The 23,948-nt window shown below is 41.3% G+C and overlaps 1 protein-coding gene across 4 annotated transcripts in view; it reads left to right on the top strand.

Moving 5' to 3' along the window:
• The window catches only part of myo16 (myosin XVI), a 115,927-nt gene that overhangs the window by 4,142 nt on the left and 87,837 nt on the right, over window positions 1-23,948 (top strand). For 2 of the 4 annotated variants that reach the window (XR_015089553.1, XM_086051563.1), the window contains exon 1: window positions 9,531-9,641. The exons of 1 other annotated variant lie outside the window; for it this stretch is intronic. Coding sequence is in view for 1 of the 3 variants with exons in the window: in XM_086051564.1 (XP_085907690.1) it covers window positions 19,236-19,284 (49 nt within the window). In the remaining 2 variants the exon portion in view is untranslated. Of the gene's footprint in view, window positions 1-9,530; window positions 9,642-18,940; window positions 19,285-23,948 lie in introns of those variants that run through there. One more of the 4 variants, XM_086051564.1, reaches the window with a different exon arrangement.

Below are 23,948 nucleotides of genomic sequence, written 5' to 3'. Positions count from 1 at the left end.
CATGGGGCCATAGCGAACAATCTGTTAATGAGGCACTGATGAGGACAGAGCTTTAATAGGTGTGGCTGACCGGCACAGTCGGACGTGTCTAACTGGCAGAGTGGAGGGGTTAGTGAAAAAACACGGGGAGAGCACAGCGGTGACTAATGGCACCGAATTGCGACACAGGCAGGCTACAGTGACTGATAGGTTATCATGCAGATGACCTATCATGCACATCAACATCCCCCACCAGTGCCAAGCCGCTGCTCTCATGTCAAAGCCAGCATGTGCTTCCGGTAAACGGGGCCTCTTTGATTGCCCGGTGAAGTTATTGTACTGTATATGATGGTGCCTCTATGCGCCACATACACACAGTGCAGCACATAAACTGCTGCCTCCACAAGTGAAAATGATTTCATTGTCTTATCAGGCACTCACTTTAACCCCCGCACACTCTGGGCTCGCCTCCAGCCTCCACCCGTGGTTGTCATGGTAACAGAAGCCGATCACTCCCATGCATGAGACAAGGCCAGCCCCTAAACGTTGTCTAATTTTATCAAGATAACATATTTGCTGTAGTTTCTTTATCTTTGGTATTTTGACGGGTCACAAATACAGTATGTTATTACAACAGTTTTCAATTGTGGAAAAAAAATGCGTTATGTCTCAATTAAATCAATGAATCTATTAATTGATAAAGGAAATGTAATCAAATGTCTTTCCTGAATCCCAAACTGCATTAAATCATACACTTAGTAAATGTAACATGCTCTCCTTGAGTTTAGTAGGAAATCATACTTACTTCATTATGTGCAAACTGGATTCTTTTTCAACAACCTGGCAACATACTCCAAAGAAACTCTAAACCTTGCATTTTGCCATGTAAATATTGAATTCTTTCAGAATTTTAAAGTGGTTATGGGTTGTTCATATTAAAGTGCATCGTTTCTTTTTAATTTTGGGGGAAATAACCCGAAGAATATATAGGCAATATTACCACAGCTAAATTTTGGCCTTGTATTACATTCCTGGAACATTCTATTCTACAGTATTCAACTGTCCCGTAATGGTCACTTGACTAATACATGGGGGAATGCCCCCTTCTGGTTTGGAGGTTTATAGCTCATCTTATCTCATTTTAGATGAGGGATGAGTCCAAATGAGTGAGGGGGAATCTGTGTTTTTGTGTTTGTCCTTTAATCACCTTAATTCTTAATAGGTTAAAACGTCATTTCTCCTCCTCCATTTTGACTGTGTCTTTGCTCCCGGCTATGTTTGTCCTGCTGATGACCAACAGATGCAGTTAGGGAGTAGGAATGGAGAAGGGTCTTAAGGGGATTAGAGGCGTGGGCAAGGCAGGCGAACGCTGTTGGTGGTAGTTTGGTTCAGTCTTGTGTTCGTCCTCTGCGCATCTGCTCCTCGCTGCTCTTTTATTTGCCCTTTCTGTTTTAACTACACGCTTTCCCTTTCACTCTATTGTCTGACCATTTGTTTGACTCCCCTCCCACCCTCTGTGTCTCACACATGCACACATATTGAACCGCGCATTAAGTCCGCTGACACGCATTGCCACCAAGCACGGGCAAGATTCGATCCTCCTCCTCTTTCATATCTACAAAGGAGTGTCAGGCCACTGATATAAAGAATAAAAGCCGTAAAATGAGTACCAATATTATGAGGATTATCTTATTTCTAGTGGTGCTTTCAGTGTATGTACAGTAGTTTCTTAAAATCACCTTAAAAAAAAAAGTCTACACACCCCTGTTCAAATGCCAGGACAGTGCGACATAAAAAAAAAATCATACCTTTTTCTACCATTAAATTGACCTATAACCTACCAAATCAATAGAATTTAAAAAAAATAGTGCAAGGAAGTAAAAATAAACTAAGAATGTGTTTAAACAAGTGTCTACACCCTATTATAACCTGGGATGTGGCTGCCACCATTTAAGGTGCTTCTGTTGAAGCCCAAATAAATTCCAGATGTTCAAGTAAGCTTTTCCTGACATTTGTTTTTATTTGAAGCCTAACGATTTTATGCTAACACTGAATGCTGTTTGCAACTGATCGTCATTTCCTCCATCTTGTCAAAGGCACAAGTTCCGACTCAAGAAAAACATGCCCAAAGCAAGATGTTAAGGCACACACACTTGTACACTTTCTCTTCTATCTGGACTTTAAAATTCAAGTCAAATGTATTTATATAGCCCTTCATCACAGGAAAGTCTCGAAAGGCTTCAAAAATTCCAAATAACAAAATAGTCAAAATAACCCCCTCCCCTCCTTGGCTCACCCAAACTGGCACGCTCCCCACCCTTACCCACTACCAACCACCTCCCCTCCCCTCTCTCCCTTCTCTGTGAGTCTCTCTGATGGGATGTCAGTAGAGAATTGGAGCTCATGAGAGTGGATGTTGGAGAGAGCTGGAGAGTTTTCATTCCCACTCGCTGCACGTCAAAGTGGTTCAGTTGTTTTTCTGTGCCGAGGCCTCTTGGATGTTGCCCCTTGTCGCGGAGGAGCTCATCAAGAACTGAAGGATGCTGTCACTTTGAGGTCTGTTTGTGTTTGTTTCGCTATTGTACGTTTGTTAACATTCATTTGGCCTTATTGCTTTTATTCAAATAGTAAATCTCTCTGACATGCTTGCCAATGAAGAGATGTTTTTAAGTGTCCATCGTCTACCAACTGGTCCTTGTTTCCCTCTTTGTCTCACTCAGTCTTACAAGCTGTTGTTTGATTTGAGATACTGCTGGCAGCATTTAAAAAAAAAAAAAAAAAAAAACAAAAAAAAAAAACTGGTTTTTCGTTGTGTACACAAACACTCCAAAAAGCCTGCGAGGCTGTCTGTGAATGCCACCTGGGGAAATCATCCCACTCTCGGAGGACCTTGTCAGTCTGCGCTTGTATGATGCTGGCAGTCTTGTTTAAGAAGACACACAGGAAACAAGAGAGGAGATGTAATGGAAGGAAGTAGAAACAAAACATGGGGCCGATAGGAAAACGGGTGTGTGTTCTTTACTGCGCACAGTGTTGGAGAAGAACATAACTCTGGCTGTGTGTCACCACACCAAACTCTGCTTTTGTTTCACAGGAACTCACAGATGGGCTCATTCAAACAGCAGGCCTGCATGCACACAAGTGTGTGTAGGGGGGCGGCTTAACACTTGTGTAGCTAAACACTCAGTCGCCACAATATTAGGTTCACCTGCCCAATCTAATGAAATAAACTGTATTAAAAATGCCAACTTGGCTTGGGTGTCAATTCACATGAGCTAATGTTATTCTTGCTAACAGATGCTTAACGTCACACAGAGCTGCTTCTAATAGTCGTATGATATCTCATAAGTTGTTTAGCTGCAGGATGGCACGAGTCCGTAGGTTCGGGACGCCAATCTTTCTCCCTTTGCTTGCATGGGTTTTCTTCTTCCTTCATTCCAAAATGTATTTTACGTTCATGAAAGACTCTAAACCACTGGTGTCTTCTCAATAGAGAATTAGAATATCATGGGAAAAATAAAATCAATTGTTAAATTTATGAAAGTGAATCTAGACTATATTTTATAGATTACTACACACATGTTTGTCGTTCCTGATTTTATTTTATTTATTTTTTTTTTTATAGTTTTGATGATTATAGTATATAGCTAACAAAATCTCTAAATTCAGATTCTCAAGAAAAATTCAAAATAATAGAATAGAAATTATGTAGGAATTGGCCTTTTGAAAAGTGTTTTATGTCTTTCATGAATAATTATAATAATAGTAATTTTTATGAATGTGCTTCTGCGATAATGCTTAAATGTGCTCGGAACCCATACAAACAGACCAGTGACCCTCCAGCAACGACAGAAATGAAGCTGAAACCCACCCACTGGAATGATTTTGTATTCCCCTGCTGAGGAACATGTAAAAATATGAAAAGATTGAATGGGTTCACAGGTTTATTAAGTCTTCATACTGGCCCCCTTCCTTCTCCAGCCATCCCACCCAGTTCCCAGTGTGGCACACCAAGTAGATAGATTTCATTTAGATAGCATTTCACGTGGCTGACATCAGAGGTTAGACAGCTGACTGAGCAGACGGGATTGATCCTTGGGGTGGGGTGGAGGTGGGATTATGAGGGAAAACATAGGTTTGACTCTACCTCAAATTGAATTAGGGCAGACTGTGATGCACAGTTGTGGTGGGAAATGGTGCAATTGTTACAAAGGTTTGGTTGTGATTTTTACTCAGTGAAACGCACCCTGCAAATGGTTGTTTTGATCACTGTTAGACAGATAGATAAATGGATATTTTCTTCATCTCATGAGGGAAATTAAATCATTCCAGCAGCAATATTCATATCCACTCATGATAATATAATACAACCCAAAACAAAGATCTTCATTGAGGAGGGATTGCAAAACCTTTCTATTTAATCTCTAAACAAGAAAAACTAGAAGTTTAGTTACATGTGGCTATATGTTAAAGTAATATATCGTCGCTGTCCTGTGAAAAACACTTATGTCGAATTTTTGATTTTTTGGGGGAATTTTCACATTAATGCGATGTCTGTAATGCGGAAACACCGTTCATGTAAAAATAAGAACATTGAAAAAAATGGAGGTGTGTTTTTCACATGACAGCGACGATATTTACCATTTGCTCAAAGTGTGAAAGATAATATTATTGACAGTGATTATATAATGACATATTGGTATAACGCACCAGATATGTACAGTGTATTAATCATCTGTTTATGTGGGTGGTATGTACGCATAATAATTTGATGGCTCATTAAAAGTTGCGAGTAATTAAAGACATTCGATTAATAAAATGTACATGTGCTAATCCGATTTCCAGGAGTCTTTGCAAGAGAATGGTACAAAGACAAGTGGAGGAACAACCCACTGAATTTTGGTGTTGATCCGACCTTCGTTGCAGATTGAGTAGTTTGTTGTCACTTTTCGCTGTTACAGTCTACTTTCATTGGAGTCCAAGTAATTCAGTGACCAGCGCCCAGATTTAGCAGTTGGAGCTGCCTGTGAGATATACCTGTAAACCTTTTATGTAATGGCACCCACTTTGTAATGTGCATTACTGCCATTTGTGTGACTGTAATGGAACTGTGGAATGAACTTTGTCAGTCAAACAGACATGGTTAGGATTGTTGTTCAGCCTTGGTGGAGGTACCGCTGCATTTCAGCATCGCAAGCTAATGATTATCAAGCATCCATGATGGTAATTGTATCGATTGTACACATCTTGGGGGTCTGCATCTGTTCGAAAATGACCCTAGTTGAGGAGGACATCTTGGACTGTGTCCCAAGTGAGACTAGGGAGACCAGGCAGTTGTCCAGCTAAAGCCAACGACAGGTGGTAGTCGCGGGGTCACAGCTGGTAGCAGCGATTTATTTGGGAAATGGGACACTTCCAGGAGGCCAAGATTAAATTCCAACATTTGCTCTGAGTTGATCTCCTTCTGTGCAAAAAAAAAAAAAAATCTGAACCAAAGCATGACCTTTTACTTTTTTTTGTTTTTATTTTTTTACTTTTTTCTCTTGAGCTCGTAACACACTCCGGCCCTTCCTCATGTTAAAGCTGGTGTGCTCTTGCTGGTGGAAGTCACTGGAACCACCACACTGGAAGACACCGCACACTGTTTCCCTTCCAGGACTGTTATTGGACACTATGTCAAGAAGGAGCATCAGGGTCATTCTCTGGGCTTGCCAGGACTTGACAAAGCTATATTTACTGTACTGTATGTGCATGTGACCATGGATAACTGTTCATCTGTTTGTAGTGGGAACCACTAGTGGAAGTGTTTTCTTTTGTAGAAAGCATTTGCCTTCAACAAAATTGATTCCAGCAAGTATGCGGGAAATTGCATTGCTGTTATATTAGCATAGCAAAGTTGAGAATTAATCAATAGCCAAGTCGTGCAATGATTTTTGCCTTAATTGCTTCAATGTACGATTTATCAACAATCAATTCCACACTTTGTTCAAATTCTTAAATATCAGTGCACTACTGGAAAGAGCGAAAAACCTCAAGTAATTTATGCCCTCCCAAATTCTTATAATTACTAATATTAATAGTTTAGATTTTAAACGTACCACAAACGATGCCCCCACAAACAGTTCAGTATGATTTCAAGTTCGCCTTACATTACCTTTAAAAAAAATTAACAGCATGCACTGTACTTGTACATGCGCATTTGCTGAAGACTCTCGGTAACTGCCACAAACAACCGAGACCAAACTTAGCTCCTTCCTGACATACAAAGCTTGACTCTCAGTCAAGGTTCAACATACTTCCTTGAAACCAATTACTGTACTACTTTCCTATCTAGATCTATCTAAGAATGTTTCAGAAAGAACACAAAAAGTGTGAAGGTGACTTTTTCAGTGAATTGCTGGAGGTAGTTTCCACAGGAAAAACAAAAAGAGAAGAGGTCAATTTATGAAAAAATGCAGGCATTACTCTGCATAGATTGTTATGCCCATCCGTCATCCCAGTTCTCATCCATTGTTCTTCATGTGACAAGCCAACGCACCGCCTCATTTTAAAAGAAATATGGCCCCACATTTTTATACTTTCAAGATTTGTTAGTCCTAAGCCTACGCAAACACTGATTTGGATCCATCCAACAAATTCAAAATGTCCCCTTCCAGTGTCCACCTGTGAGTCCAAACTTCACTTGCTCAGTGAGCTGGAAAAGGTACTGCGACTGTACAATTGTGTGGTTTTCTCCATGAGATGATGGTAAAGGAAATGACACGATCAGAGAGGTGGAACGCAATTGAAAGGCGAGAATGAGCGGTTCAAGAGGCAGCTGGTCCTCCCCTCGTGTGGGAGGGCAGATGTGTGAAATGTAATCATTCAACTGCTGCGCTCCCGTTATTGCTATCAAACCTGTAACACACATAAACACGCACACACACACACACACTGGGACCCTCCCCCTTGCACACAAACACTTGTCCACCTACGGGGGTTGCTCCCTTGGTTACGCATTCTCTTTAAACCACCGCTTTGATCCGTCAGAGATGCTGTGAGGGGACTTTTGACTGAGATGAAGGGTGATGTCTGGTTGTGATTTCACGCATGTCATCAACCATATTCAATTCTAATCAAATTAGGTCAAGACTTAATGGAGCATGATGCTCCCCACTTGACTGACAATGCTATGATGCTCTTAACCAAGTGTCAAACTGGTGTCTTCAACAATAGAATGAAAGATGAAGGAAAATTTGTGGGTGTGTAGAAGCAGTTGAGGATAAAAACAATAAGAGCACCAAGGCAGGGCAGTGGAGGGGGTGGGGTTTGAAGTGCGGAAAAAAATGCAGATGAAAGAGAAGAAAAATGTTATTTCAGGCCACTGTGTGAAGGAATTGCAGAGGCTCATGGGATCCCTCTGGAGAGTGCGCATACATTCTCTTTCTGTATATGTATTCTATATATTCCAATGAGGCAGTTGAAATGCTGCTAGAACTTCCATTGTTTCATTTTTAATGCGGATACCTGATTGCTGATAAATGGGTCGTATCACATTCAAGAGGTGGCCCATAACATTCAGTGAAACACCCTCTTGAAGTTTTTTAGTTCAGGATGGTCATATTAATCGATTATTGTTGTTGGTTCTGTAACCAATTAATTGTCGATTAATCGTGTTCTGGATGCAACTGAAGGAAAACGGAACGCACCACTTGGCTGTAACCAGAGGCGCTGTTATTCCAGGCTCAACTGTCTGTTTGCTGCCTATGTAAATATATAAAATGTAAATATATAAAAATATAAATATATACATATATAAATCATATATACATGCCTAAATAAATGCCCCCTGCCTCATTAAAAACCCTCACATTTGAAAGGCTGCCCAACATAAAGTATTCAACATTCCTAAAGTCAAAAATCAGATCAGTACTTTACCCCCAACCGCCAATTCAGCAATCTTCAACTTTTTAAAGTCAGTTGTGTGCAAAGCCCCCATTGGTTGTTCAGCCATGATTTTAAACAATGTTAAGACTTTGATTCATCGGGCAGTCGGAATCAAATTTTGCTTTAATCAAGACTGCTTTTAGTTTGAGCCAGCTTTCATCCACAGTTGCAACTGTGCGAAAAGCAAGAGTGGGCGGTGTTGACACGCTGCATTAGACTGTGCCTTAAAATGTGTCTGAAAAGGTGCTAGTCTAATTTGTGGTGGGTGAGGCTGTAATTGTGTGAAAGGCAGTTCAGAGGCTGAGCGAGCAGTCATTCCAGATAAGCTAATTAAGCTAAGCTAATGAAGAGGCAGATGATGTGCTAATCAATCTGATAGTCTGAGGCAATCTCCATTTTCTCGGAAATTCTCACCTTTACATCCTCGTTGAGTGCTTTTTATCAGTCAAGCAACTCTTTTTGCCGCACAGGCCTCACTGACGTCACTTGAGGCAACACGCAGCGGGACCCTTTAGCATTGTAAATTGTTTTATTCAATGGCCCGACAGGAAGTGAAAATGGAATAAAATATCAAGTTCATCCGTCATCTTTGCAGCTATAACAGCTTCTGATCTTTTGTGAAAGCCTTTTTACAGTATTTTGTGGTTTGTCTGCGGGATCCTTTTGAGGTTGGAAGGGAAGGCCTGGTATTGGCAAGATCTGTCCAGCCCAACCCTGTTTGACTGACTAACAGATTTTCAGTCGACAGAAGTGACAAAATGGCCGCCCCCTGAGATGGCTAAAAACGGGTGGATTTTGGTGCTTAACTCATATTCCACAAACACAATATTAATCAGAATGCCGTCTTTCAACTAGTAGGCCTGCTGGGAACATATTCTTGGAGAAAAAAAACATGTTTGGGTTGATTTCCACTTAATGGTGAAAACTCATGTGGAAAATGAAATCATTTCATAGTCATCTGGAAATGCAAGACTTCAGGAACAACAGGAGCTGCTGGAGAAAGCAGGTGTAAGAGTGTGAAGTGCATGCAAGGTTTACCTTCCGCTTTCCCAAGGTCAACGTGGCGCCCAATTAACGACGGCGGCGGTCATTAACTATTCATGCTTTGTTTTTTGGACTTCATGTCGCCATATCAGCGCGACGCAGACAAACCCATCTGTTCACTGGGCTCAAACACGTCTTTTGTTTTTGTTGTGTGCAAATGCGACAGCTGTCTTGTGTCGAAACGGGAGAGATTCCAGGCGTTGCCTTTTTGTCTGGCTCGTCCACCAGTTGTCTTTATCGGACACTTGTCTTGACAAAAGTGCGCTCGGCTGCAAAACTCTTCAGCTTGAGGGGCTCCACGCGCCTCCTCTTTTTTGTGTTGAGTACACCTCCTACTTGTATGGGAGTGGAGCGATGCTTGGGTGGATGGAGGGGCTGGAGGGGGTGTAACTGTACCTCTCGGCTGGAGTAAGTGGGCTGGGTTCAGTGGGGTCTGGAGAATTGGGGGGAGGAGGGACAAAGAAAGACAGCGAGAGAGATGTAAAAGAGTGAGCGGATCCAAGCAGTAGAGTTGCCATGGTTACGGCAGAAACGCATGAATGAATGACATCACAGCGGCGGGGAGGTGGGAGAGTGTGAAATTGATTTGGTGGCGGAGCGCAGGGGAGGCGGCTGTCGTTGGGTCTCCGGCAGTCGGGCGGGCAGACGCACATTTGTCCCTTCGTGCTTCTCCGGTGGATGGACTCTCACCGGTAAGTCTTTTCACCAAACCTCGGCTCTTATTTCGCAGGTGCGATTCCTCTCAAGTGATGGAAACGTCTGTGTGTTATGTCTATGGTTGTCACGTGATTCTTCGGGGCTGCCACTTGGGGAATGAAAGAAAAAGCAGATGTGCCGCCTTGCAGTTGCCGCAGATCTAAATATATAGTTTGGTGTGGAAGAATGTATGTGTGTGTGTGTGTGTGGGGGGGGGGGGGGGGGTGTGCATGTGGGGCTGGGAATGAACAGCTGATTGTGCAAGAATGATTTCAGCAAGCGCTCACAACGTTTGTCCCGAGTTTCACAACTTGTTACGGCGTGCTTGCCTTTCGTTTACGGTGAAGTCATTTTAGGGAAGTTTGGTGGTAACTTCTCCTCTAGGCGATCAAACCACAAGGTCAGTCACTTGCCCTTAGCCATACCCAACTAGCTCCCTTGAGTTAACAGTTGTTCCTCATCTCAGCATGCCACCCTGCGGCGGCTTCACTGGCAAAGTCACTGCTATTCATCTGGCAGTGTGATTAATGACCCAGTTGACCCACGCTGACCCCTGAGGGACAAACAGCTCAAGTTGGAAGGGAGGGGCTAGAGGTCACTGCAAAACAAGCCAGCAGTCTTTAACAGTCTTTTTTTTTTTCATCTTGGCCGCCATCCTGAATGGGCAAAGGGATTACATCAAGGATGAAAGGATCAGCATTTAGATATGGGATGCATAATCTGTCCCCGGGACAACCAGTTGATCAACAGATCTGTTGGTCTGACTCGGTGGTGGTTGACGTTGAGCGCAGGATTCGATCTTTCACGATACTCTACTGCAGGGATGGGCAACTGGCGGCCGCATGTCACACTCTTGATTAATTTTTAAACAAAAACCTTTCTTTTAATTTTTTTCCAATTTATTTATTAATTTATTTTACCAAAAAAATCTTCCAAAAACCCTGATATACATACATTCAATACATGTTTTCCATTAAAAACAAGGGTGGAATGGGGATACAAATCAGGGGGAAATAGATATTGAAAAACAGAGAAAAAAATTTGTATGCAAATCCGCAGGTGCCAAACTGTGAATATGGTCACGGTCATGTGAAAAATACTTATCTCCATTTCTTTTTCATTTTCTTATTTTTACATGAATCATGTTTCCGTGTTACAGAAATTGCATTAAAGTAAAAATAGTATAGTACAACGTAAGTAGACCTGAATTTTTTTGTTTGCTGATTTGAAATAGGGTTGGAGGGGTTATGTAGGACAAACATATTCCTAAAAGGGAAGTCAACCCAAACATATTTTTTTTCAACAATATGTTATATGCAGGCTCACTAGTGGCAATATGATTAATATAATATATGAGTTAAGCAACAAAATCTTCCCTTTTTTAGCCATCTCAGAGGGTGGCCACTCTGTCACTTCCGTCAACTGAAAATGACATCACAGAGCCTCTGGACTCAGATAACGACCAATCACAGCTCACCTGTTTTCAACTCTGATGTCATTTTCAGTCAACAGAAGTAACAAAATGGCTGCCCCCGATGACTAAAAAAGGGTGGTTTTTGTTGCTTAACTCATATCCCACAAACATCATATTAATCAGAATGCTGTGTTTCAACTAGTGGGTCTGCTAGGAACATATATCACTGATGAGATATTGTGTCCCGCTCAAGCATTTAAGTTGCCCATCCCTGCTGTACTGTAAGATATTTAATGTTTTGGGCCTCCTCAGGCAAGCGCGTGAGAACATTGCTGTCAGATTGTGTCTGGGGAGGAAATGCAACAGTGATGAATTTGCATACCCATTTGCATGAAGTCATTTATCTGCCATCGCTCAACATTGAATATCCTGTTTTCTCTGATCTCGTAACAACAATTGCACTTGATTATGCACAACTGTGCCTCTAAGGAACATGTTCTGCATTTAGATTCACACTTCCATAGCTAAGATTTCTTGGAGTTGAGGACCAGAAGTGAATATGCTTTGCACACACAAGGTCAGTCATTGGTGGTTGGTTGACCACAACCATAACTACATGCTATAAACAACAAAATGCTCCATCTGAATTTTAATGTTGGATGAAGGCATGTTACCAAAGGGTCTCACTGTTTGTTGACATTCTTGTCACACGTGTAAACACAAGTCTACCACTGTCAACAGTAAAATATAAAAAACATGAAACTTGAGGTGCAACGATTAAACAACAGCTCATCGATTAATTATCAAATTAATCTCTAAATATTTTTGATAATTGATTAATCATTTAGAGACCATTTTTAATTTAAAATTGTCCAACTCCTTGGAATTTCAGCCCCTCAAACGGAATTATTCTTAGACTTCTGTAGTCCGCCACGAAAGCACACTGATTAATTTTGTGGTTTTTTTTTTTTTTTTTTTTTTTTTCAAAATAAGACATTTGGAAACATTGACTTTTACTTTGGAAAACAATCATGGACATTTTTTTCAATTTTCGGACATGTTACAGCCCAAAGCAGGAGCTAATCATTAATAATTTACTTTTTTAATTTACCTAGAAAAGGAATGCATGGAAACCAGGGAACCATCCATGGAGTTTATTATACAGTGTATAGTCTCAAGTCATTCTAATCATCCAACTTTCCAACTTTGCGTTTTCGTTGTTGTTCGTTAAGAACATACAGTATTTGCGTGTGTACATATTCTGTATTAGATTAGTATTAAGTTAGTATGCATTTCCTGACATGCACAGTAGGTATCTGTGGGAACATGGCTACCTGGACAGTAGCAGCTGTGAGCACAGCACGGCGACATAAGATGAATGGTGATGAGCATTGGATCCAACTCTCATGCGTTGCCTTACTCACAAATTCACAGCACTGTGCTTTTGTTTGATTACTGACTCAATCTTCTACTTACAGTGTTTTTTACAGTCTCCTTTTGAGCGTTGTGAGAAGCTCTTGAAAGAAGGGATGACTTAAGAAAGACAAAAGTCTTTTCCCATGAGACTACGCTGTAATTAGCAGAGCACTGACAATTCTATAGGATTCTTGTGAAATACTCAATCTCATTTTCAGCATTTTACTGATCGGGCAGTCAGTCGCGTAAACTAACAAACATTCACACTCAAATTCACACGAATGGACAATTTAGAGTCGTTTATAAATCTAGTATGGATGTTTTTGGAATGTGGGAGGAAGCTCAAGCAAGCATAACAAGGCTCGAAATGTAAAAATGTCAATATTTTTGCGGATGACTACATTTGAGTTGAAATGTTATAAATTTGTGGAGCAATTTTTTGGAAGGTTTAATCCCAGGGAACTGAAGCAAGGGTTTTATTAAACAATAATGACGGTTTACCGTATGAACAATTGGTTTTATTGTTGATATAATCGCTTCTTTTTGTGATAGATGTTCCACCAGTATCATGATTCCATCATACCCTAATTTTTGCTCTTCAAATGCGAATGTACAGTAGTTATTTGAAATACTGTCATCACTGCATTTCTAATTTAAGATAAAAGTTTAGAAGGCGGTCTTCCATAAAAAGAACATTGTTGCAATAAAGTGTTAATGCATTAGTGATGCAACGTGTCTTTATGTTCAGTGTTAGTCATATCATGTCATCATCCTTTCCGCTGCAGGCAAAGATCATTGGAAGGCCATGGAGACGCAACTTTTAGAAATGATAATTACACTTGAACACCCCTGGGGTGATGCAGTTAACTAAACTAACAAAAAGAAAATATTGGGGGAAGATAAGCCTCAGTAGTTACACTAAAGCAAAAAGAGCTCGAGACATTGGCAAATCCTGTTAGACGGTCTTCTTAACGACTAAAAGGGAGCTTATTTCTTCTTTTTTGTGGATCTACCATAGAAGTGAACCAGTGATGACAAAGGGGATAAGTGTGATGCCAAGTACTGAACAGCAAATTGAACTTTATAATGAAAATAATAAAAGCGCTAATCTGCCTGGTCTACATGTAAAATAGAAAAAAGAGCTGCAATCAGTCTTTAAAATAACCATTTCTGATTAAACTGAACCATATTGAAATTACTTCCAACATCGGATCTGACACAAAATTGGTCACTTGGTACATGCCTCTCTGTCCAGGCTGCTCTGACGGTTTATAATGTGAAAATCGTACCAAAAATACTGACTGTAGAGTTCATGATGCTTCTATGATTATGAGCATTTAATCCTGGAACAAATATTATTTATATTTCCTTTACATCCATATGGGACGAAAAGAAACAAATTGTGGTTGGCCAGCACCCCTTAAACCCTCCGCCCCCAGCACTGGTCTGTAGGGTTAACATGTAAAAATAAGTTCTTTATTTCAATCCCCTCTCTAACAGCATCATTGTGCATATAAGGGACTACAAACTTGATATTGAAGCTTGAAGAGACTGAATAGACATATATACTGAATAGCTAATGCGATCGGTGAAAAATGCACTCATTAAGCAGGTAGGCGTTTCATCTAAAGGGGGTTGGGTCTCTTTTGCTCTCATTAACAGTAATTCTAAATCATGTTGTCTTGGGTGTTGTTGGTATTTGAAGGTTCTTCTCGCATTGCTCCTGTGTACAGTTCAGTACTTAAACCCCTTAATCCTGAATTCATGCAAATAGTATTCAAAATGCTAAAAATTGGCCGGTATGAGGAATAAATATTTATTTGTGTATATGTCAAATATGATGAATAATTAATCTAAAGAGATCTCTCTTTTCATGTTTAATGCATTCACCGCAAACCCTTCTCACCCGCCTTTGGCTTTTCCTTAATTGGGGAATCTTCAGCAGCCCAAGTCATGCAATATTTGTGTCGATTATAAAATAAAATAAGACTTCAATCATTCTAGCAGTGTGCAGGCTTCAAAGTGCACGGAAACAATGCTGACTGGCCACAGAGGGAAATGCTGACAGGATGACACGTGTCAAAGCGAACATACTTGTCATCTTCTGTAAGAATTATGGCATGTTCTTCCACTGTAGGCTACTGTGAGAAGCATGAGAAGAAATATATTTCCTTCAGTCAGTCTGCACTGTCTGTGAGCCTCGCTGTGTTGTGGTGTATGACCTAATTGTAGCAGCAGCGAGGTAAAAGTTATTAGGACGTGACTCTCACCCATTACTTGCTCACTACTTCACTGGAGATGTGTCGATTTGCCTTCCAGCGCCGTGTTTCACACCGAGAACTTGTGTCACCTTGTAGTTGCGGCCCTTCAGTGCTCCAGAACAGCACGTCCCCGCAGGCGCTAATAGCAGGATTTCGTGTATTTTAAAAAAGTACTATATAGCTGTAGTATTTTTACTTTTGGATAACAGCTTCAGAAAACAAAGACTTACTGAAAAGTGAAACAAAATGAGAAAAACGGTGAAAAGACTGAGGGCTCTATTTTCGTAGACGGGCGCAATCTTCATTTTCACGACAAAGCAAGTCTAGTTTATCGTGTTTAGGAATTTGTTAGACTGCCCTGCTGCACACCTGAAAATTTGAAAACTGAAAATACACTATACGTTAGGCCAGCTAAAAGCAGGTCCAAGTTGTGGCGCAGGCGCTGCAATGTGATTTTAGTGGATTTGACTGAAGCCCAGGGAGATTCTGTGCTCCGCTGATATGTGTGGTGGATATCATCGCATTTCATTCATAAATATGACAACAGTGTGCATTGAAACGCTCTGAAAAATTGTAGAAATAAATTCATTGAACACATTATTACTATCATCATCTTTACTATATTTATTGAAAGCCCCAATGCGCAAATACCCCTTTCCAAATGTGCCCATCAACGAAAATACCAAAAGAAAGAAAACTCACATATGCGCACAAGTAGACTAGAGAACAATGTTGCTTGGAATAATGCCAGACTATTATGAGAAAAAGTTGTAATATTATGCTAATAGTTGTATTTTTTTATCTTACTTTTTTAGAAGAAAGTCATTCTATCATATTAATTTGAGGAAATATTTTCAAAGAAGTTTCAATATAATGTAATGACAAAAAACACACCTGTGAAAAGTAAAAAAAACGTAAAAAAAAAAAAAAGTCCCTGTTCGCCGCAAATAGCGCAAAACCCCCATTGCTTTATAACACAATACTATTGCATTTTATTGCAAAACCTTTGCGTTATTTTGCAATCAAAATAATTATTGCAAAATAACTCAATGCTATTTTAGGAGAAAACACTTCTCGCCCTCCGTCCCCAAAATGGGTCTTCGTCCTGGATGGACGGACGGACTGTTTCGTCCCTGAGACGGAATGTCCATCTGTGATATTATGTATAGGTACAATATAGTGCATGTTATGAAGACTTGTAAATATTAATCGTTGTATTTTGATGACATCATACTTGCAATAACAGAGTAGATCCAATCTGTCTGCAAATAGTCGATTAATATCCCACTATTAACCACACAAGAACTCTTTCAGATCTGAGTATAGAATATTCATTCCATTGCTTTAATTTTTTCAGCGAACTTCTATGATGAATATCTGAATTCACACAAAAGTTAAAAAAAAAAATCGTAAAGTGTTACTTGACCAGTTTAGTGTAAATCCAGCCTGACTAATTTAACATTTTTTCAAACTGTTATTTTCTTTCACAACTGTGGTTTGGTCATCAATTTCAGTTCACACCTACCTGTAGGGGGAGCAAAGCCAAATCCAAACAATTATTCCACACACATACTCTAATGTCATGTGACATTTGGATCTCAAAGCATGACATTTTCACAGTCACATCTCCGATGTGAGCCTGTGGTGTCATCGCTGGAGTGTTGGGGAAGGGGGGGGGGGGATATTGTTTCACCACTGCTTCCGAGGTGTGAATCGCTGCGTCTTAGCGATGTGCCTATGCATTATTAATCGGGTGCAATTTTAGTGCATGCTTGTTGGGCTTGTCTGTGCATCCAGACATGCACTCACTTTCTACTCACTTACTTCTTGCAGTTGGCCTGGCGCCGTTTGTCAGAAAATGAAACACATTTCTCTGACCTGATTTCCAATGACAGGAATTACTTGAGCGCATAAGCACACATCCATTTTTCCAATCTGTGCCTCCTTCTCTCGCTCTCTTTTTTCTTGGTTCCCTTTCAAGATGGCTGTGCAGCTCCACTCTCTCCACTAAATAAACCTCACCTGCCTTTTGGGTGCTTTTTATCAGTTTGACAGATTGGCTCATATTCTCCCAGCAGAAAATGCTGCAAAACCCCACAGACGGGTGCACTGTATGTCATGTTTCTTAAATATGTGTCACAATTGGCATTTGTCACGCTATGCACATTAGGGACGGACATTTCACCACCATTGGCGATGGTGAAATTAACAATCAATTGTTATTTTTAGTACTGAGCTAACAGTACTGGATTCAGCTCTACTCCCAGTAGCTGACGTCATGTTGCGCTTCCGACTTCAATACTGTCTCTGGTGGCTGGTTGCAAGTAGTACACTCTCAGTTGCTTTAAGACACAATTAAACAATCAATTGACAGAATTTAGGATGGGACTGGGTATACGTTCACAATTTTACATGTGTAAAGTGTCAAATTTCGGTATGTTTAGTTAAGCACAAAGCTTTTATTCTGTTGTATGAATGCCAATAGGTTAATTGTACCTTCTGCCATATAGTGGAAAAAACATTATATTTTTCTTCATCGCTATACGTCGCTGGCATAAATAAATGAATAAAGATCATTTAACTTGGAAATCCAGAAGCATTATTCTGCTCAATAAAATAGTGCCATTGAAGAAGGAGTTCAGAACGTCCATAAATTCATTTGGTCCGGAGCCGCGTGTTGCCGACCCCTAGCCTAGTTAGACCAATCCATGTCAGACGTCGGGAAGCGTCGGATTGCGCCGAATTGGCGAATGTGGATAAATAGTGAGAACGCCTTTGCTGGGTTCATCTTCTTACAAGTAAAAAAGTGTGGGTTGACAATGGAAGTATTGCACGATACACTCTAATAACAGAAGGGTTAAAAATAACACAATTTTGGGTCAAAAATGGACCGATACACATATTAATTTGACCAATTTTCTTGCATCGTTTTGTACAAAACCGCCCATTTTTTTGGGTTGTTTTGACCCAAGTTATGATCGGTCCATTTTTGACCCCAAATTGTGTTATTTTTAACCCAACTGTTTTGATTGTGTACTGTGTCCAGAGCGTTAGGGTTTGCTTCGCGTGGGAATTCATCGGTTCAGTTCCTGCTCAGTAACTCTGCGAGTGTGAGTGTGAATGGTTGTCTGTCTGTACTGACTATCAACCCGACCAGGGTTTAGTCTTAAATCGCTTACATTTTTGTGTATACTTCATTTGTAATTTATAAATGAAAGTATTACTTTTCAAAATACAGACATTTTAACGCGTTATGTATGGAGCATTTTCTTACAATATACAGTATCCTTTATCCAGCAATAAGTATAGTATGCCACTCCTCCTATTTCAGTTTTTAGTGCCATTGTATATGTAATGTTTCTACAGTGGCCTTTTTTTGAGGGTGGGAGTGAGGGCGGAGGGGGGCATCTGCCTCACGTTCTCACCCCCCTGCATGCGAATCATCTTTCAAATGCAAAGCTTCCCCATTCATTCCCATTTGAATGCGGCCAAGAGCTTGACCTACAGACACACTGACATGACACGGCACACACACACACACACACACACACACACACACGCACCCCGTTACAGTAAGTTCAATGTCTGTGTATTATGAATGTGTTCATGTAAGCGTACTGTCCTCAAACTACACACGCAGTAGGAAGGGACACTGATCATTCCAATCCATTCGTGGCTAGTTTAAGTCCACCTGACACACTCTTAACCTGTCAGTGCGCCAACAGCCGCACTGCAGCAGCTTCTCTCTCTCTCTCTCTCTCTCTCTCTCTCTCTCTCTCTCTCTCTCTCGCTTTCATTCTTCACCCCCCCCCCCCCCACACACACACTTTTATCCTCGCGGGGTCTCATTCTTCTTCGCCATGCTGAAGCCACATTTTCTCCATTCTTATCACTTTTTTCCTATATGACCTTGCTTGCTCCCCTCATCTGTCTTCGTAAGGTCAGGATTGCCAGTTAAACGAATGAAATTAATTAAATGCACCCCCCCTCTTACGAATACACCTACACACACACACACACACGGATTCACCCTTCGTTCCCATTTGCATGTGTGTGTGAGTCAGTGAAAGATAAGGAAACCGGCATCTGTGTATGTGGAGGTGAAGATCATTGCGTCATCGGGGGTGTGTTGAGCGGGAGGTGGGCCGAGCCGGCTGTCAGTCAGTGACGCGGGGAACACGTGTGACGGTCATGGCTGGGAAGATGCTGCGCCGCGGCACTTTGGCTGCAGGCGAGGAGCTCTTGGAGGCAGCTCACTCGCTGGATGTCGCCGTGAGTGTGTGTGCGTGTGTGTGTGTGGGTGTGTGAGCTGCAATCGGAGCTTCTGCTGCTGCTCGTGGTCAACAATGCACACAAGAAGAGGACCGTTTTTTGGGGATAGTGTGCAGGAAGTCAGATGAATAATGCATCCAGTTTGTGCTGGAACCTGTAGCTGCTGATCAGGACGCCTTCTTGACCGGCTTAATCGGCGTCCTGCGTTTCAGATTTCGACCTAACTGATGGACTCCTATAACTCTAAAATGTCTCACTACCATTTCATCAAATGCTGTAAGTAGCCTATCTTTATTGGTGCATGTATAGGTTGACATCACTGGGTGATTTTGCATGCTTGAAAATCCAAGTAACCGCAAAACATCAAAACTTCAAATATCTCTTTCCTGTGTGGGTGTGAGCTGCCTGCAGGGAAATGCTGCATATGCATGTGTGTGTATGCGTGTGTGAAGTTGACCGGCGAATTGCGGCAGGTAGCGGCAGCGGGAAAGCGCCGAGTGACTGGGGTTTCTTTTTAACACAAGAACAGACCGCTCGAGAGGGAGAACAGATGAAGGGAGTGCGATTTCGAGAAGAGATGGAAAGGATGACTGACATGCGGCCGAGAGGTGCCGTGGGATGCGTGATGGGAAATTTTGCAGGGGATAAGACTCTGCAAATCCTTAAAGTACATCTATACATCAACATATACCACATGCGTGTGCTCTTGAGCAGTGGCTGCCTTTGTTATTAGCTGCAGCCTGCCTGGAATGTTTCACATTCAATCAATAGCTGATAGCTAGAGGAATGAGAAAGTACAAGCTGCTTTTTTCCTTTTACCTTCCATTAGATGCCTGTCCTTCCCCTCTCCTTCACATTTCTGCTGTCTGGGGCAATTCATACATGCATTTCCTCTCGTCTCAGTCTATTCAACCCATGCATAGGTTTTATGATTTTTTTTAGGGGAAGACTGACCTTGAAATTATTTGTTTTCATCAGCAAGTTCTTGTCTAGTATTTAGTGGAAAGAAAAGTGCTATATATTTTGATTTACTGATTGTGTAGTGATTCTGACCAGTATTTAATGGCAGGTGTTGTCAGACATTCCCATCTAAAGAGAGCCAGTAACGTATAATTTGCATTGTCAGCCCCCTTTGTGTCCCGTTGCGACAATATTTTAATACAGTGTGTTACTATAAACGATGGGAAACACCAGGAGTGGTCATCATAGTTTATTCCTTGCTAGAAAGCATAGAGATTGTATAGCGCAAGCGCGTGAAATGCAGTTTTCAAGGGCTTCTGACTTACCCGGCAGCATCTACTGCGCTTATACTAAATATCAAGCAGCCTCGGTATCTCAAACACAATTGTTTACAGTTACTCTTGCAAAATAAGCAAAGCGAGTGAGCCACATGCTGCTTCACCAAAGACCATGACATCATTGTGAATGTAGCAGTCTTGTCTGATAAGTTCCCAATAACCCATCCACCTCAATCATAACCCAGATCACGTCCATTATTTAGTATTTGTTGTAGTTTTAGTCTGCGGTGTTGACTGCCTTGAGTTACGCTCTCTCAATTTGGATTTATCGTAATGATTCTCCAATGGATTATTGCAGTAATAGGATCAAAATGTATCTTGCAATATTAAACAACAGAGCTACAACAGAGCTCAGGTTAGCGACTGGCTAATTAGCCAGTCTGCACGTTGAGTCTTTGGCCGTCATTTGTGGCCGTGCATCTTGTGTACAAATGTATCTCTTATCTGTTCTAGATAGCGGTGGAAGGCTATTTACATTGATGATGTTTAGATTATCTTGTGTGGGTGTGCTGTTGTGTAAACCAGTTCTGCTATGCAACACACATTGCACTAAATCTTTTTTTTTATGTGTGAGATGATCCCAAACTTTGGACATGCTCTATCCTTTATCCACTCTCTCCTCCTGGCTTGGTGCCATGGTGCAAACGTATTTCTATGTGAGTCTGCCATAACTTCAGAACATGTGCAAAAGTGATCACCAGAGCTGGGCACTTGACCCTTTTTTGCCCGTCCGGCCGCGACCCTCCACCCTTGACCTGGGTACCCTTCCGGCCGCGACCCCCCGGCCATATTCATAAACATTGTCGGCCCCCGCCCCGTTCCGACGCTGCGCCCCGCCTATATGAATATAGCTCGAATAATTGGATTCCAGAGAGTCATGATAAACTAATCACAGCTTTTCGATTGGAGCATTTGGACAACGTCATGTTTTTTTTTTCCTTTTGGATCACCACAGGTTCCTTTGTGTCAATGCATAGCGGGATGTACACACAACATCTTAATTGTTTTTAAAAATGTGAGCAAACTTACATATGATAAGTAAAAAAAACAAATCGGCATGCGTTTGCTCACTACTCTTTCAGTGTGTGTGGTGTACGACACACGCATAACCATTTTTCCACAATCACGAGTCTCCACCCCCAAACCACTATCATAGTTCCAAGAGTGACCTGTGGCAACACTTTTAATGCATCCATACCTGACTCTGAAATGCTTATCTGATTTTCCCCCCTACTTTTAACACCATTATATTGGTTTCCTCTCTTGAAATATTGCACCCTTTGAAAAAAATGGCATCCGGACACCCCACACCCCGCACTCAACACCATTGCAAGGAATGAGGACAAGATCATGTTCTGTTCCTGAAGTGTTTGTGTCCTAGTTCAGTTACTGAATACTCTTGAGGCCTAGATAGACCATTCCGACGTTGACCATTCCCCCTGTGGTGTCGGGCCAACTGTCGGCACGTCGCGCTAGAAAATACACCGCAACGACAGACAGACCATTAAAGTACCTTTTGCGCATGCGTGAAATGTAATACCCCTCCATACCATCGCCATCGGTAGTCACTATTCCTCATGGTTAGAAAAAGCCAACCAGAAAGCTATTGGCCGGGACGGATTATACAAACATAAACAACGCACAGCTATATTTTTCGCTCATGATGAACTCCCACGCGAAACAAACGCTCATGCTCTTGACACAGTATTGTGAAATACTTACATTTTCAACCCTTGTTCTTGTACTTGTAAGAAGATTAAGGCAGCAAAGGTGTGTTCATTGTTTATCCGCATGTGTCACTTCCTGTTCTTGCCCCGTGCGCTGATTCGCTAACAGCCAATCAGACTGACCAAATGTCACGACTTACGACGCCGATTCAACATGCTGAAACGCCCACCAAATGCTTCCTAACGGGGTCCGATGTCACGACGGTGTTCACTACATCAATCAGACGGCGCAATCCGACGCCCCGACGCTTACCGACGTCCAACATCGGATTGGTGTATCTAGGCCTTTAACCGTGAGCATTGTTTGCTGCCATTGAGCATGCTTCACTAACAAAGACATTTGTGTGACTTGATATCAATAAATTTACCAGACTATATTCGTCAGACTATTCAGTTTCACCCCAAGTCGACCAAGTCTTCTTGATATACATCTTTTTAATGAAATGAATATTGCCTGCATATACCGTGATCTTGAGGATGAGTCATGTCTGCATAAATGCGCCGTGCAATGTGACGTCTGTCATGTGCTGCTAATAAATGTCTGCGATACCACTGCAGCCTTGAGTGTGGGGTGATGGTGTGAAGGACGTGCAGTGAGTGGCCAAGCCAAAGAAATGATGATTGTCAGCGAGTCAAGGCGGAGTATGTGGCAATTTATCAGTCACCACAATCAGCTCTGATAGTCTGCTATCTTCTGTGACTCACACTGCTACTCGCACTAGTATGCAGTATATGTGGATCAATATCTAATGGCATTTTGACAATAAGTACCCGCAACTTTTAGGTCTTGGACTGGTACTAAAAGAGTCTAAGTCTTCACCACAACCTGAAATCAGATTGATTATGCGTCACTGAAACAAACAGCAGTTGGAACAATTAAAATTCCTGTTTATCTGTATTTCAATGCACGATTTATCCCAGACTTACCCAAATATTTTTTGCATATACCTGTAGTGTAAGTACTGATGGTTTTGTTACACTCTGATCAGGTACCATTTTTGGACACTGGTTTACGAGATTCATTTATTAGATAGATAAATTAACCTGGAAAAAATTGGAACCTGATTATGCTTTTTTGCAGATCCTCTGAGAATTTTTGTTGGGTGTTGCCATATTAAAGTGAGAGCATGTTAAAGTGATAACACCGGATAACACATCTGCTCCCCATTAAAACCTGTGGCCTAACACCAACGAGTCACATCGTGACCCTGGGAAGTGAAAATTGCTATTAGAGCCCAATTTCGACATTTTCATATAAGGGGGTCAGCGGTTGGATATTAATGGCTGTGTGTTGAAATATTTGGATGTACCGTAGTGTAATTTCTTCAGTGTTGTCTCAATAAAATATAATGCAGCAATTGAAAACATGTGAGGGATCTGCTAATTTTTTAGATATACCTGCATACATATCTACATACAGTAAAAAGATTGTATCTTTTAAGCAATTTAAATGTCACTGTCCTTGTGTCTAATCCATTGGAGTAAATGTTTAGCCCCCTGCCGAATACTCCCTACAACAAATATGGCAAACGCTATGTACACTGTGTCTTGTGTGTATCTGCAAGATTTGATATGGACACAAATATGAATGGAATGAGCCCACGGAATGGATGGAAGCCTCTATTCATATCCATATGTGCAGAGTATAACAGTGCCTGAAAGTTCCTTGCGCAAACACATTTCAATAAATGATTCCCAACTTTGATTGAGATGGTCTATTGGACCATCGATAAGAGATTATACTTTGTAGTGAACTGTGTGAAGAAGTACCGGATAGATTGCAAGCTATTGAACTGCACTTTCCATGGTCCTGCAGTACTGGCAGCTCAGTCTTGCTGAGATGGGGGTCAGATCCTCAATCCTTTGTTGCGTTTTTTTTGCTGGCACAGATAGAAAGTAGTGATAAAAGTGTCCC

The sequence above is a fragment of the Filicampus tigris genome, chromosome 14, assembly GCF_054856515.1.
Source record: "Filicampus tigris isolate MCC_2025a chromosome 14, RoL_Ftig_1.0, whole genome shotgun sequence".
In the NCBI taxonomy this organism is placed as follows: Eukaryota; Metazoa; Chordata; class Actinopteri; order Syngnathiformes; family Syngnathidae; genus Filicampus; species Filicampus tigris.
This window is presented reverse-complemented; position numbering and strand designations above follow the sequence as displayed.